Source organism: Microcaecilia unicolor, chromosome 5 (assembly GCF_901765095.1).
Source record: "Microcaecilia unicolor chromosome 5, aMicUni1.1, whole genome shotgun sequence".
Lineage (NCBI taxonomy): Eukaryota > Metazoa > Chordata > Amphibia > Gymnophiona > Siphonopidae > Microcaecilia > Microcaecilia unicolor.
The window spans coordinates 184,134,662-184,149,366 of record NC_044035.1 but is presented as its reverse complement, the minus strand read 5'-3'; the positions used below and the strand labels follow the sequence as shown (position 1 = coordinate 184,149,366).

Sequence of the window (14,705 nt, the reverse complement as noted above, 5' to 3'; positions counted from 1 at the left end):
TTCCGGTAGCCATGTGCCAAAGAACTCGTAGAGGTGATTATCCATCACCGATTCAGGTAATCCAACTACTCGCAGATTATTCTCCTCCGAGCCCTGTTCTCCTGTTCTTCCATGTGATCTTTCAAGGTATCCACCTCTTTTTGGAGGATCGCGACCTGCTTTGCGGCCCTTTGTGCCTCGTCCTCTCGTGCCGACAGTTGCTGTTCCACCTCCGTGAGCCGTGTCGCTTGGGAATCAAATTTTTCATTGACTTCATCTACTACAGATTGCAGTTTGTTAAATTTATCCTCCAACGCTGTAGTTGCTGAGCGCGATATTTCTTGCTCCCAGTCCGCAGATAAAGGCAGCTTGGCAGCTTGCAGAGGCGAGTTCCCCGCCATTTTGTCTGGTGTCTGCTTCACAACGGGTACTGCTTTCTTATGCACCTTTGCAGGCATACCTCTTATTAACTCCCGCTGATGAATCCCAGACTAAGCCAGGGCGTCTTACTCCTGTTCTTAGAGTGTTCAGGGGTCCGTTTTTTTTTTTTATCTTCAGCAGATTTTCGTGGGTTCGGGACAGAGCCTCTCCTTCCTGCTGCCTCTCACTTAGCAGGCATCACGTGACCCCCCCCCCCCCCCCCCCCTGCACCTTTTCTAATTCCACTATATCTTTTTTGAGATGCAGCAACCAGAATTGAACACAATATTCGAGATGCGGTCGCACCATGGAGTGATACAAAGGCATTATAAACATCCTCATTTTTGTTTTCCATTCCTTTCCTAATAATACCTAATATTCTATTTGCTTTCTTAGGCGCAGCAGCACACTGAGCAGAAGGTTTCAACGTATCATCAACGACGACACCTAGATCCCTTTCTTGGTCCGTTACTCCTAACGTGGAACCTTGCATGACGTAGCTATAATTCGGGTTCCTCTTTCACACATGCATCACTTTGCACTTGCTCACATTAAACGTCATCTGCCATTTAGAAGCCCAGTCTCACAGTCTCGTAAGGTCCTCTTGTAATTTTTCATAATCCTCCCGCGATTTAACGACTTTCAATAACTTTGTGTCATCAGCAAATTTAATTACCTCACTAGTTACTCCCATCTCTAGGTCATTTATAAATATGTTAAAAAGCAACAGTCCCAGCACAGAGCCCTGGGGAACCCCACTAACTACCATTCTCCATTGAGAATACTGACCATTTAACCCTACTCTCTGTTTTCTATCTTTTAACCAGTTTTTGATCCACAATAGAACACTACCTCCTATCTCATGACTCTCCAATTTCCTCTGGAGTCTTTCATGAGGTACTTTGTCAAACGCCTTCTGAAAATCCAGATATACAATATCAACCGGCTCCCCTTTATCCACATGTTTATTCACCCCTTCAAAGAAATGTAGTAGAATTTAGGTCTGTACAGCCCCCTTCCCAAACATTTTCCAAATGCTGCTTCCTACAGCAGGAGCAGCATATAACTGCCTCAGCCTCCATAAACTAAAAGCGCAATTAAGAAATAAAACTGAAAGAAACTCACCCAGATGAAAAGATAAAGCTGTAAATCAACTTGCACTGCTGATAACAGGAAAAACAACCCCTTCCAATAAGAAAACCCACAACGTCACGTACCTCTCTCCTTTTTTTTTTTAAACTCTGAAGGAGAACAGCTAAGTGGCAGGATAAGGCTGTGAGGTGGGGGAAGGACCTGGCGCCACCAGGTGTACCCCTAAAGCTGGCACCACTCAGCCCATGCACCCCCAAGTTCAATGGAACTGGGAAACCCACAACAGGTGTTTTAAAGCAGATGAGACTAGGAGCTTCTGAACGACCGTCCACCATCTGCTAGAGGTACACAGGAAGGACACAGTCCAAGAGGACAGAGCTCTCTATCTCCACCTGCTGGTAGATGGTCACAACGCACAAGTCTCTGGATTCATCTGCTGCAGATGCTAAGGTAACTGATTTTGAAGAATATTTATGATCTGGCTAGTTATAGACCTATAACAAACATTCCTATTTGCACTAAAGTAATGGTGGGGATTGCAGATAAACAACTGGAAGAATATTGAAGAAACATAAGGGGTGATATTCAGCTGGAGGCATTCAGCATTTCTTTTAAACACTGACTGTGGCTGGCTAAATTAACCCCCGATATTCAGTGTCAGGCCACGTGCGGGCACCAGCACTGAATATCCGGGGCTAATAGCATGTGCTCTGGCCACTGGAGCTTATGTGGGTCCCAGCCAGTATTCATCTGAGGCCCACAGAAGACAGTTATGGGGACTTTCCCCCAGTCTCAATTCCTAGTGGTCCGGTGGGGGTGATGGGGCCAGAAGCGAACCCCACTCGCTCCTGCCCCTAGCAGCAGCATCTTCAAAATGGCTGCCATGATTTCTTGCTGTACTACAGTAGACTGTTAGGAGTTCTTATTGGGAAGGTATGGGGAGGGGAGAGCACATAAGATGTAATGATCATGGCCTGCAGTCCCAGATTTGTAAAATGTAAGTCTGCTATGATTTTATGTTTCATTGTGTATTACAGTGTCAAATTTTGAGGAAGTTGGGCACCTCATTGGACAGAGGACTAAATAGGCCTTGAAACTGAAATCGCACTGTTGCATTTAATGCCTTGTTGAAGTTGTCAGGTAGTGTAAAAAAGAAGGTACACATGCTGAACCTATGTGCTGGAGCAGAAAGTTGGAAGAGGAGAAAGCTTGTATTGTAAGAATTCCATGAGTCATACTCCACATTCTTTCTCTACTTGTATTGTTAGTTATATCTGTTCTCTGGTGGTGGAGAAGCAAGTGTCCGCGTGCGGAGGTGGAGCTTGCACTGCTATTGCATGTTCTTTAGTGGAGAGTATTACAGAAGGGTGAAGATTTCACTGTTGCTGCGTTATGTATGCATGTGTGTATATATATATATATATATATATATATATATATATATATATATATACACACACACACATTTAGTTTTATATATACATATTTATATACAGTAAATGTGTGTGTTGTTGTGGGGAAGGAACCTTGTGCTACGCCTATATATTCTGTGGTGCAGCATCGTATATGTTAGGGGGGAGGGGTGTTGCACTACTGATACGTGCCTGTGGTGGGGTGGTTTATGAGGACATTTTGGTCTGCTGCTGCCTGTCCTGTAACCAGACACAGTTTTATGTCTTGTTTATAGTGTCTCCTGTGACATAATGAAGGAAGCATTATAAGAAAAGAACATTCTACCTTGGTCACCAACACTGGCCCAACCACATTAACTGTGTAGACATTCAGTAAATCTTTTTCATCCACTGATTCCAGTGTACTCTCTGGCATGATCCCTGCATTATTTATCAGCACATTCAGCCCACGTCCCTTTAGCTGTTTCTCAACCTCCTTCTTGGCTTCTGCCACACTTCCAGGATCTGTTGCTTCTAGAAAGAGAATAGAGTGGAGAATTTATAAATGTACATTTGCTACACTGATTTGCTTTAGAAAATCTTTGTGAAAATCAGTAATTATTAGACAGGTACAATTCTTTCACATCTGACCTCATTTAAAAAATGTTCTTCTAGTGATAGAGAGTCACTGTAAGCCACCTGAGTGATTTTTATTTATTCAAATCACTTTTTATACACATTCCATTACTGCAGAACAAGAGTGCAATATGAAGTCTGAATGTGTTCTTTCTAAAATCTAAATCCACATAATGGGAGAGCTACTGTCTAATACTGATCTAGAAAAAAGTATATCCCAAAGTAGCTAGCTCCCACTTCGTCACTAAGCAGTCATTTTCAGAGTTGCTGACAGGTTCAGTGCCGCTGAAAATGACCGGACTACTGCATACAAGCAAGTTAACCTGTTGGTGGCCATTCCCCTCTGGTTAATTCACTTTGAATATCAGGCCCTATATGCTTATTGCATTGCGACTCCTCAGTTGTAATGTCATCTACTGGTCTCAGTTCTTTTCTGTTCAAAAAGCTACAAATCAATCAATCCAGAAGACTGGAACATGGATTCTACCAAAGCTGCAAAAATTTGACAACATCCCCCACTCCTTATTCATTGGAGTAGCCTACATAAGTACATATAAGTACATAAGTATTGCCATACTGGGAAAGACCAAAGGTCCATCAAGCCCAGCATCCTGTTTCCAACAGTGGCCAATCCAGGCCACAAATACCCGGCAAGATCCCAAAAATGTACAAAACATTTTATACTGCTTATCCCAGAAATAGTGGATTTTCCCCAAGTCCATTTAATCATAGGAGCCAACTTTTCAAAATTATTGGGGGTGCTAAGCCCAATGGAAGTAATCCCTCCCTGGACACATACAAGGAATTTTCCAATATTGGGGGTGCTCAAGCACCCACAGCACCCACAGAGTCGGCTCCAATGCATTTAATAACGGGCTATGGACTTTTCCTTTAGTGGTTAGTGTGGCAGAGTGTTATCACTGGCTCTCCATATCTCAGAGTCCAATTTAAAATTTTGAACCTAACCATAAGGCTCTTCACTCAAATAACCCACTGTACCTGGCATCCTCATTTTCACTGTACATCCTATTCAGAGCCCTGTGATCTGCCCAAAACATTCATTTGATCATTCCCCCTGTTTTCTGGGTTAGTTTAGAATCCACTTGCCAAAGTGCCTTTTCTTTACTACTCTGACCCTATGGAATACACTACTCGTCATTCTACACACAGAGTCCTCATAGAAGAAATTCTGTACTGGCCTGATGACCCACCTTTTCACACAGGCCTTTGCTAGGTGCTGTGAATACAAAGTAAGGTGGAGTTCTTGCCAGTCTTTTGAACTATGACTTTCCTTTCTTTCTTTCTTTTTGTCTGACCTCACTCCATTTTTCCCTCTTTTCTCTTTCCTGTTAAACATTTTGCAGTTCTTTCACCCTTTGTTTTTATGTAAACAGAATTGATTGGTAGGCCTTGAAAGGTGATATATAAAGAACCAATAAACAAATATATACAGGTTAGTATTCAAAGCAATTTAAAATGGCCAAAAATGGTTTCTGGCCGTTAAATCACCTGTTCAGGGCTAACGGCTCATTTTCAGTGGCACTTAATGGTTAATACTGCTGAAAATGTCCAGTTAGTGCCTAACTAAAAACTAGTTATTTTGGGGGCATTCCAGGGGCGGAGTCGACATGTGGCTGGTTAAAGTGCTGATATTCAGCACTTAACCTGCCAGGGTAACCACATAAATAGGACTGCATAAAAGTCAGTCCTATCTATATGCAGTACTCCATAGCTGGTTAAGTGCTGAACAAGGTCTCTTCCCTAAAGAAAATGGCAACATCCTACTCACCCCAATACCAAAAGATACCAAGACAAAAACAAACTAAATCACTAACTACCGCCCAGTAGCATCTATCCCACTGGTAGTCAAACTGATGGAAAGCATGGTAACCAAACAACTTACTGATTATATAAACAATTTCACAACATTACATGAATCACAATCAGGATTTCGCCCCCTCCATAGCACTGAAACACTACTAATTGCTCTCCTAGCCAAATTCAAGCAGGAAATAGCAGCAGGTAAAAGCATACTTTTCCTCCAATTCGACATGTCTAGTGCGTTCGACAAGGTAAACCATAAAATACTACTAAGAATCCTAGTTTACTTCGGGATTTGCAGAAATATACTTAGTTGGATCAAGGGTTTCCTAACCACTAGAACATATCAAGTGAAATCAAGCTCAAACATATCATCACCATGGAAAGCAGACTGCGGAGTACCTCAAGGATCACCACTATCACCTATCCTTTTCAACCTAATGATGACCCCACTAGTTAAGTCCTTATCCAACCAAGGCCTTAACCCTTTCATCTATGCAGACAATGTCACAATATACATTCCTTACAAACATGATCTGACAGAAATCACCAACGAAATCAAGCTCAGCTTGAACATCATGGGCTCATGGGCAAATGCATTTCAACTAAAACTCAACACAGAAAATACACACTGTCTCATCCTCTCATCTCAATACAATACGAACAAACCCACAAACAAACACCCCAGATTACACCCTCCCTATCTCAGACAGTCTGAAAATTCTCAGCGTTACAATTGACCTTAACCTCACACTAGAGAACCAAGTGAAATCTACAACAAAGAAAATGTTCCACTCAATGTGGAAACTCAAACGTGTGAAACCATTCTTCCCGAGGGAAACATTTCGCAACTTGATACAATCAATGGTACTAAGCCATGTAGGCTGTCTGCTGAACCCTCCAAACCCACCAAAAACCTACTACCTCCAACTGTGCACCACTACAATAGCCCTTATGGGTGAAGGGAGCAACTATATGTGGGTACAGTGGGCTTCTGGTCCGTTTTGGAGGGCTCAGTTTCCACCACAAGTGTAACAGGTAGGGGGAGGTATGGGCCTGGGTCACCTGTCTACAGTGTACATCACCCACCGCTACACTACTCTGGGGACCTGCATGCTACTCTAATAGATCCGGCTATAACATCCGAGGCTATCAGAGGCTGGTAAGTACTATTTTTATTCACTTTATTTTTTTTTTTGGGGGGGGGGGGGGGTAAGTGACCACTGGGGAGTAATCCTTTATTCCCGCCAGTGGTCATTTAGGGCACCCTTTTGTGCCTTATTTGTTCTGAAAACAGGTCTAGACCAAAATGTTGAAGTCTTTGCCCTAGACGTTTTCGTTTTGTTCCATTATGGCTGTAAAATGTACAAGTGTTAGGCATGCCCTAAAAACACCTGACACGCCCCCTTGTGATTTGGATGCACTGCAGATGAAATGCATAGATAAACATCTGCAAAACAGGTTTTGAAATTACCAATTTGGACATTATAGAAAAAAATCCATCCAAGAGGTGCTTTGACACTTTTTGGATATTTTTATCTTTCAAAAATGAGCTCCATAGCGTAATTATGTTTAATACCTACCGTACTTGGCGTTCACCATTACGATATTTTGTAAGCCACATTGAGCCTGCTAATATGTGGGAAAATGCGGGATACAAATGTTACAAATAAATAAATAAATACATTAGAAAAGATACTGAGAAGGACAACAAATATTAAAAAGGGGATGAGATGACCTCCCTATGAGGAAAGGCTAAAAAGGCTAGGGCTCTTCAGCTTGGAGGAGATATGCTAGAGGTCTATAAAATACTGAGTGCAGTGGAACGAATAGACGTGAATCACTTTTTTACCCTTTCCAAAACTACAAGGACTAGGGGGCACGCAATAAAGCTACTAAGTAGAAAATATATAACAAATCAGAGAAAATATTTTTTCACTGAATATGTAATTAAACTCTAGAATTTGTTGCCAGAGAATGTGGTAAAAGCAGTTAGCTTAGCAGGGTTTAAAAAAAGGTTTGGCCAAGTTCCTAAAAGAAAAGTTCATAAACAATTATTAAGATGGACTTGGGAACATTCACTGCTTATTCCTGGGATGAGCAGCATAAAATTTGTTTTACTCTTTTGAGATCATGCCAGGTACTTGTGACTTGTGACTTGTGAAGAGGATACTGGGCTTGATGGACCTTCAGTCTGTCCCAGGGTAGCGATGCTTATGTGCTTATGTCTGAGAACTGCTTATTCGGCCTCCTGGTGTAAACAATTCTGGTCCCAACAAAAATAAATGTTTATATACTAGGAGATATTAAAATTCAGTTATGTATGTACTAGGCAAGCACCTAGCAGGATGGGAAAATTAGGTTCTTACCTTGGTAATTTTCTTTCCTTTAGTCATAGCAGATGAAGCCATTACGTATGGGTTATGTCCATCAACCAGCAGGGGAGATAGAGAGCACTCAAACTTTCACAGTGCCCTCTTGGCCAGCTAGCTCCACTGCCTCTTCAGTATTTGAAGCTTCCAAAGCAGTATGGCAAACCGCAATGGGAATCACAAGAGCTTTCCTCACAGCGAACGATGGCCCATCACAAGGGCATGAACTCATAAAGGAGGGAATGCACATCCTCCTGGAGGGAATAAACTCATCCTCCTTATTGTATAAAAGAGGAGGGGAACACACGCACCTCCTGGAGGGAATCACACATCCTCCCAACACACTGGAGGGAATGAACTCATCCTCCTATTTATAGAACTGGAGGGGAACACACGCGCCTCCTGGAGAGAATCAACACATCCTCCAAAAAAAACATGCTGGAGGGAATGAACACATCCTCCTAAATTTAAACTGAACGAATCCTGAAGATTGTTTTCCAACTTTCTCCCAAGGAAGGAACTTCAGGAAATTAGAACAGAACCTGAAAAACAGATTCACAGCATACAGACAATCATACAGGGAGGGCTCATGGCTTCATCTGCTATGACTAAAGGAAAGAAAATTACCAAGGTAAGAACCTAATTTTCCCTTCCTTGTCATCAAGCAGATGAAGCCATTACGTATGGGATGTAACAAAGCAATCCCTAGATAGGGTGGGAACAAGCCACACCACGCGCTATTCCTTGTGCACCAAAACGCGCATCCCTCCTGGCAGCCACATCCAGCCTGTAATGTCGGGCAAAGGAGAGCTTAGAAGCCCATGTTGCTGCACTGCATATCTCTTGAAGAGAGAGTGCTCCAGTTTCAGCCCAAGAGGAAGAAATCGCTCTAGTAGAATGTGCCTTAAAGGCTACAGGCGGAACCCTGCCGGCCAGCAGATAAGCTGAAAAAATAGTTTCTTTGAGCCAGCGGGCAATAGTGGCTTTAGACGCTGGAGACCCTCTGCGAGAACCGGATAGCAAAACAAACAGATGATCAGAAGTCCTGAAAGAGTTAGTAACTCGCAGATACTGCAGCAGAGTCCTGCGCACATCCAAAAGGTGCAGCTGCCCAAAAGATTCTGGAAACTCTTCCTCTGAAAAAGAGGGCAAGAAAATAGGCTGGTTTAAGTGAAAGGCTGAAACCACCTTAGGTATAAAGGAAGGCACGGTCCGAACCGTGACTCCGGACTCTGAAAATTGCAGAAATGGGTCTCTACAGGACAGCGCCTGGAGCTCTGACACCCGTCTCGCCGAGGTAATGGCCACCAGAAAAAACGGCCTTCAGTGTCAAGTCTTTCTCCGATGCTCGCCGAAGCGGCTCAAAAGGAGATGCCTGCAGGGTTTTCAAAACTAGCCCCAGGTTCCAAGCTGGACAGGGTGCTCGCACTGGAGGTAGGAGCCGAAGCACCCCTCTAAGAAACCGTGCCACATCTGGGTGAGCAGCCAAAGACACGCCTTCCACCTTACCACGAAGGGAGGCCAACGCTGCCACCTGCACCCGCAGGGAATTATAGGCCAAGCCTTTTTGTACACCTTCCTGCAAAACGTCCAGAATCGGCGAGACAGGAGCCCGCATTGGAACAATGGCTCTGGAAGCACACCAAGACTCAAACAGGCACCAAATCCTGGCATAAGCCACGGAAGTGGACCGCTTGCGGGCTTGCAGGAGAGTGGAAATAACTTTATTGGAATAACCTTTATCCCTCAATTGCGCCCTCTCAATAGCCATGCCGTAAGACCAAAGCGGCCGGTGTCCTCCATGGCTACCGGTCCCTGAGTCAACAGGTTCGGTACCAGAGGTAACAGCAGAGGAGCCTCCAGGAGCATCTGTCGGAGGTCTGCATACCAAGGTCTCCTTGGCCAATCCGGGGCGATGAGGACCACTTCTCCTGGGTGCAGCCGAATCCGCAAGAGCAGGCGCCCTATCAAGGGCCATGGGGGAAACACAAAGTAGACCCGGAGGCCAGGGTTGAGCCAAGGCATCCAACCCCGTCGAGCGAGGATCTCTCCGTCTGCTGAAGAAGCACAGGACTTTGGTATTGGCACTTGCTGCCATTAGATCCATCTCGGGCTTGCCCCATTTGGCACAGATCTGCAGGAATACTTCGTCTGCCAGATTCCATTCTGCTGGATCGATCTGATGCCTGCTCAGATAATCGGCCTGCACATTGCTCTGACCTGCAATATGAGCTGCCGACAGACACTGAAGATGCAGCTCGGCCCAGTGGCAAATCAGTTCGGCCTGCACGGCTAGTGCTCTGCACCTTGTTCCGCCTTGTCGATTTATATAGGCCACCGTTGTCGTGTTGTCCGACATCACTCTATCCTTCCAGGGTCACTTGAAAGGCCAGAAGCGCCTGAAACACCGCTTTCAACTCTAGGCGGTTGATGGACCACTCCGACTCCTCGGGTGTCCATAGACCCTGGGCATGTTTCCCCTTGCAGTGTGCGCCCCAGCCCTTCAGGCTGGCATCTGTTACCACTAGGCACCAAATGGGGAGCGTCAGTGGCATTCCTCGCCGCAGCATGCTGTCCGAGAGCCACCATTCCATGCTGAGACGGGCCGCAGGGAGCCAAGTAAGTCTGCATTGGTAATCCTGAGAAATAGGAGACCATCTCCGGAGTAGGGAATACTGTAGAGGTCTCAGGTGCGCTCTCGCCCAGGGTACCACTTCCATCGTGGCTGTCATCGATCCCAGCAGCTGGACAATGTCCCAAGCTCGCGGGCGGGGCATCCTCAGGAGCAGATGGACCTGATTCTGAAGCTTGCACCGCCTTAGCTCGGGTAGGAACACATAGCCCGAGACTGTGTCGAACCTGGCCCCCAAAAACTCTAGAGACTGTGAAGGGGACAAGTGACTTTTGGCCATATTGACGACCCAGCCTAGAGACCACTCTGGCTGTAGCTTGTAAGCTCTCTGTTGCAGAGTCTGCTCTGATGAGCCAGTCGTCTAGGTACGGGTGAACCCTGATACCTTCTCGCCTGAGAAAAGCAGCTACTACCACCATTACCTTCGAAAAGGTTCGGGGAGCTGTGGCGAGGCCAAAAGGCAAGGCCCTGAACTGGAAATGTTTTCCCAACACCGCAAACCTCAGAAACGTCTGGTGCGGGGGCCAAATCGCTATGTGCAAGTAAGCTTCTTTCAGGTCTAGAGACGTGAGAAACTCTCCTGGCTGAACCGCCACAATGACGGAGCGCAGGGATTCCATGTGGAAATGCCGCACTCTCAGGGACTTGTTCACTTCTTTTAAGTCCAGAATAGGGCAAAAGGACCCACCTTTTCGCGGCACCACAAAGTAGATGGAGTATCGGCCGCAGCCTTGCTCGGCGGGAGGCACCGGGGTCACTGCCCCTAACTGAATCAGACCTTGTAAAGTCTCCTCCACCGCCGCCCGTTTGACGGCAGAACTGCATCGGGACTCCACAAACACTGGGGCGTTGAATTCTAGTCTGTATCCATCTCTGATTAGGTCCAGAACCCACTGATCTGAGGAAATCTTGGCCCACTCCTCGACAAAGAGGGAAAGCCATCCTCCGATGACAGGCATCGAGGAGAGGGCCGGCGCACCATCATTGAGAGGGTCGCCCCTGAACTCCTGGTCTTGAGCCACCGGCTGCGGAACGCTTGTCCGAGCGAAAGGAGTTCCTCAGCTGACCACGGGCACGTGAAGTGAACCCAGCAGAACGCCCCGGGCGGTACCTTCTAGCTTCACGGAAGTGAGGTCTGTACGAGGAGTGGACCGCCTGGCCCTTAGAGGAAGGCCTCTGCCTATCTTCGGGCAAGCGCTGGGGTTTTGGATCACCCAGGCCTTTCACAATTTTCTCCAACTCTTCACCAAATAGGAGAAGTCCTTGAAAAGGCAACTTCACCAACCTTTGCTTAGAGGCCATGTCCGCTGCCCAGTGTCGTAGCCACAGACGACGGCGAGCCGCCACTGCTACTGCCATTTGTTTAGCCGAAGCTCTGACAAGGTCATAACGGGCATCAGCCAGAAAGGACAAGGCCACCTCCATCCGCAGAGCCACATCCAAGAAGGGCTCCGCTCCATCTCCGGGCTGAGCCACTGCCTGTTGCAGCCAAGCTAGGCAGGCTCTCACAGCATAACAGCTGCATGCAGACGCCCGAACAGTGAGACCTGCAATTTCAAAGGACCGTTTCAATGCTGTTTCCAGCCTACGGTCTTGAACATCCTTCAGGGCAACAAATCCTTCAACAGGGAGGGTAGTTCTCTTTGTCACCGCAGTGACTAGGGCATCCACTGTAGGCATTTGAAAACGAGCCATATGTCCCTCACGCAGAGGGTATAACTGCCCCATAGCCCTGGAAACTCTCAAAGGTCCCTCGGGGTCAGCCCACTGAGCCGAAACAAGCTCTAGGATGGAGTCATGCAAAGGGAAGGCCCGAGCAGCTTTCTTGGTACTAGCCATCCTGGGATTACCCGAGGAGGCCATGCCACTGTCAGGATCTTCAATCGAGAGGGCCTGCAGGGTATCTGAAATAAGCGCTGGCAGCTCATCACGGTGGAAAATCCTCACCGCGGAGGGATCATCCAGATCCTGTGGTAAATCCGCACCTGACTCTGGTTCCTCAGACCAAGAACGTCTGTCAGAGTTCTCCGAATCCTCACACCCCGACCACGGGGGGGAAAAAGGTGCACCACAATCTGAAGGGGAATTAACCCTTCTGCGCTTATCTTTAGGCCAAGCATCCGGGAAAAAGCCTCACTGGGCAGTCCCAGGCCAGAATCCATCGGGGGGGCAATCAGAGGAGCCTCAGGCGACCCTTGAGGAAGGGCTCTTTTCATCATGTATGCTTTATGCAGCAAAAGCACAAAATCCGGGGAGAAAATCTCACCCTGGGCACCCAAATCCTGTCCGGTGCTAGCCACTCCTGAAATAACCCCATCTCGAGGTGCCCCACCCGGCTCAGGTCTCTCCGTGTCCACAGAGGCCGCGTCATGCGGTGTAAGCAAAATGGAGCCCACTGCCAGCTCAGAGCGGGAAGAAACATCGCTCGCCATGCTCGGGCCGGCTCCTATGCCAGTACAGCACGATTTACAGAGCCCTGCTGCTGATTTGCGCTTGCCACAAGTGGAACAGCGCTTTACATTGTCCGCAGCCATCACCAAAAAACGGCGGTAAAATCCAAAATGGTGGTTTCGCGCCAACATCGCCCCGATCGCGGGCCCACCCCGGAGGAGTTGGAAAACACTCTTACCTCAAAGGATCTAGTGTACAACTACGATCCTGCTGAAAATAAGGTCAATAACCTCTGTTCCAGCGTCTCTGCGTTTAAAAACGCGACGCGACTTTTTTTTTTTTTTTTTTAAGCTGTGAGGAAAGCAGAGGTATTGAAGACTCCGGAGGCTCAGATGAGTGGGAAAGGCAGGGAAAGGGCGAACCTATATGCCTGCATCCACTGTTGGTGGGTAAGGACAGGGAAAGCAAGGCAATATGTCCACATCCACAGAGGTATGGGTAAGGCAGGGAAAGGGCTAACCTATGTGCCTTTAAAGTGAAGCTGCTATAGCCTCCAACACCCCGGTTAACAACTGGCAAGCCAGGAACCACCTCCCAGCAGATTTTTCTGGAGCTCGAACAAGCTGCAGCCACCCTGCTAAGGGAGATAGAGAATACTGAAGAGGCAGTGGAGCTAGCTGGCCAAGAGGGCACTGTGAAAGTTTGAGTGCTCTCTATCTCCCCTGCTGGTTGATGGACATAACCCATACGTAATGGCTTCATCTGCTTGATGACAAGAAAACTTATACTAAACACAGTTTACATGCTTGTACCAAATAACTGAGGCCCAAATGCTCAGAACTCTGGTGCTGCAGGGAACAGCTCTGGAAAACACTGGCTTGAATACCGAAGAAAAATTACTGCACAATGCTCAACACTAACAACATGCAAATTATATGCATGCTGCTAGTGTTGCATATTGGAAGTTAAAGGTGGAGGAACGTGCCTGGCAGACAGCAAAAATGTAAAAATATATAAGTAAAAAAAAGTTTTAAAAACAGTAACACTGAAGACGATACCAGAAGCTGATTGTAGAAACTGCACAGCTGAACAGAGACACAGCTTTCTGGTACCCGAAACCTCCTACATCAAGAACTAGAGAGCAGCGGGGAATCCTTGAAATTACGCAAAGATCAGTTGCACACTCACTCTAATGTTTGCTCATAGCTGTCAGCAGGTTTTAGTCATTAGGGCAGGGGATTTTGTATGCCATTTTCCTGAGCATTGGAGAGAATCGCTACTAGCCTCATTTACATGATATTTTAATACTAATGAGCAAATTTGCATAAAATATTTGGTCGCTTCTTTCGTGAACAGTAAAAGCGCAAAAACCTTTTGTGCATTAGGTGCACAATAACATGCATGCTAAACTGTCTAAAACCAGACTAAATGAAATGTTGCAAGCCTGGTTAGCTTTGAGCATCGGGACAGAGTCATCTTCTGGCTTCTAAGTTGCTATTTCTGGGATAAGCAGTATAAAATGTTTTGTACTTTTTTGGGATCTTGCCAGGTATTTGTGACCTGGATTGGCTACTGTTGGAAACAGGATGCTGGACTTGATGGACTTTGGTCTTTCCCAGTATGGCCAGGGCCGGTCTTAGCAAGTGCGGGGCCATATGCAGACCAATTTGGTGGGGCCCCATCCTAGCCCTGCCTACCCTAGCCCCGCCCCCACCCTAGCTCCACCCCATTGATGAGATTATTCCATTTTTAGAACATTTTTTTATTTACGAAATTTCAAATAAAGACAAATGAAGCTAAACTTATACAAAAAAACCTGATTGAAATAACAAGCACAATGCTATCATGAAACCTCCCCTCCCCAGAAATTATTCAGTTCAAGTCCACTACAATTAGTAGCGGGCCCAAGCCGGGGGTGGATGCCGCGCTGGTGGTGGCGGGAGCGGAGTGGCCGAGCCGCGGGAATGGGGA

General features: G+C 46.5%; 1 protein-coding gene across 1 annotated transcript in view; it reads right to left on the bottom strand.

Moving 5' to 3' along the window:
• Positions 1 to 14,705, bottom strand: part of LOC115470455 (C-factor-like) — a 96,253-nt gene that overhangs the window by 48,282 nt on the left and 33,266 nt on the right. The window contains exon 3 of the mRNA XM_030203647.1: positions 3,229 to 3,416. Coding sequence (XP_030059507.1) covers positions 3,229 to 3,416 — 188 coding nt within the window. The remainder of the gene's footprint in view (positions 1 to 3,228; positions 3,417 to 14,705) is intronic.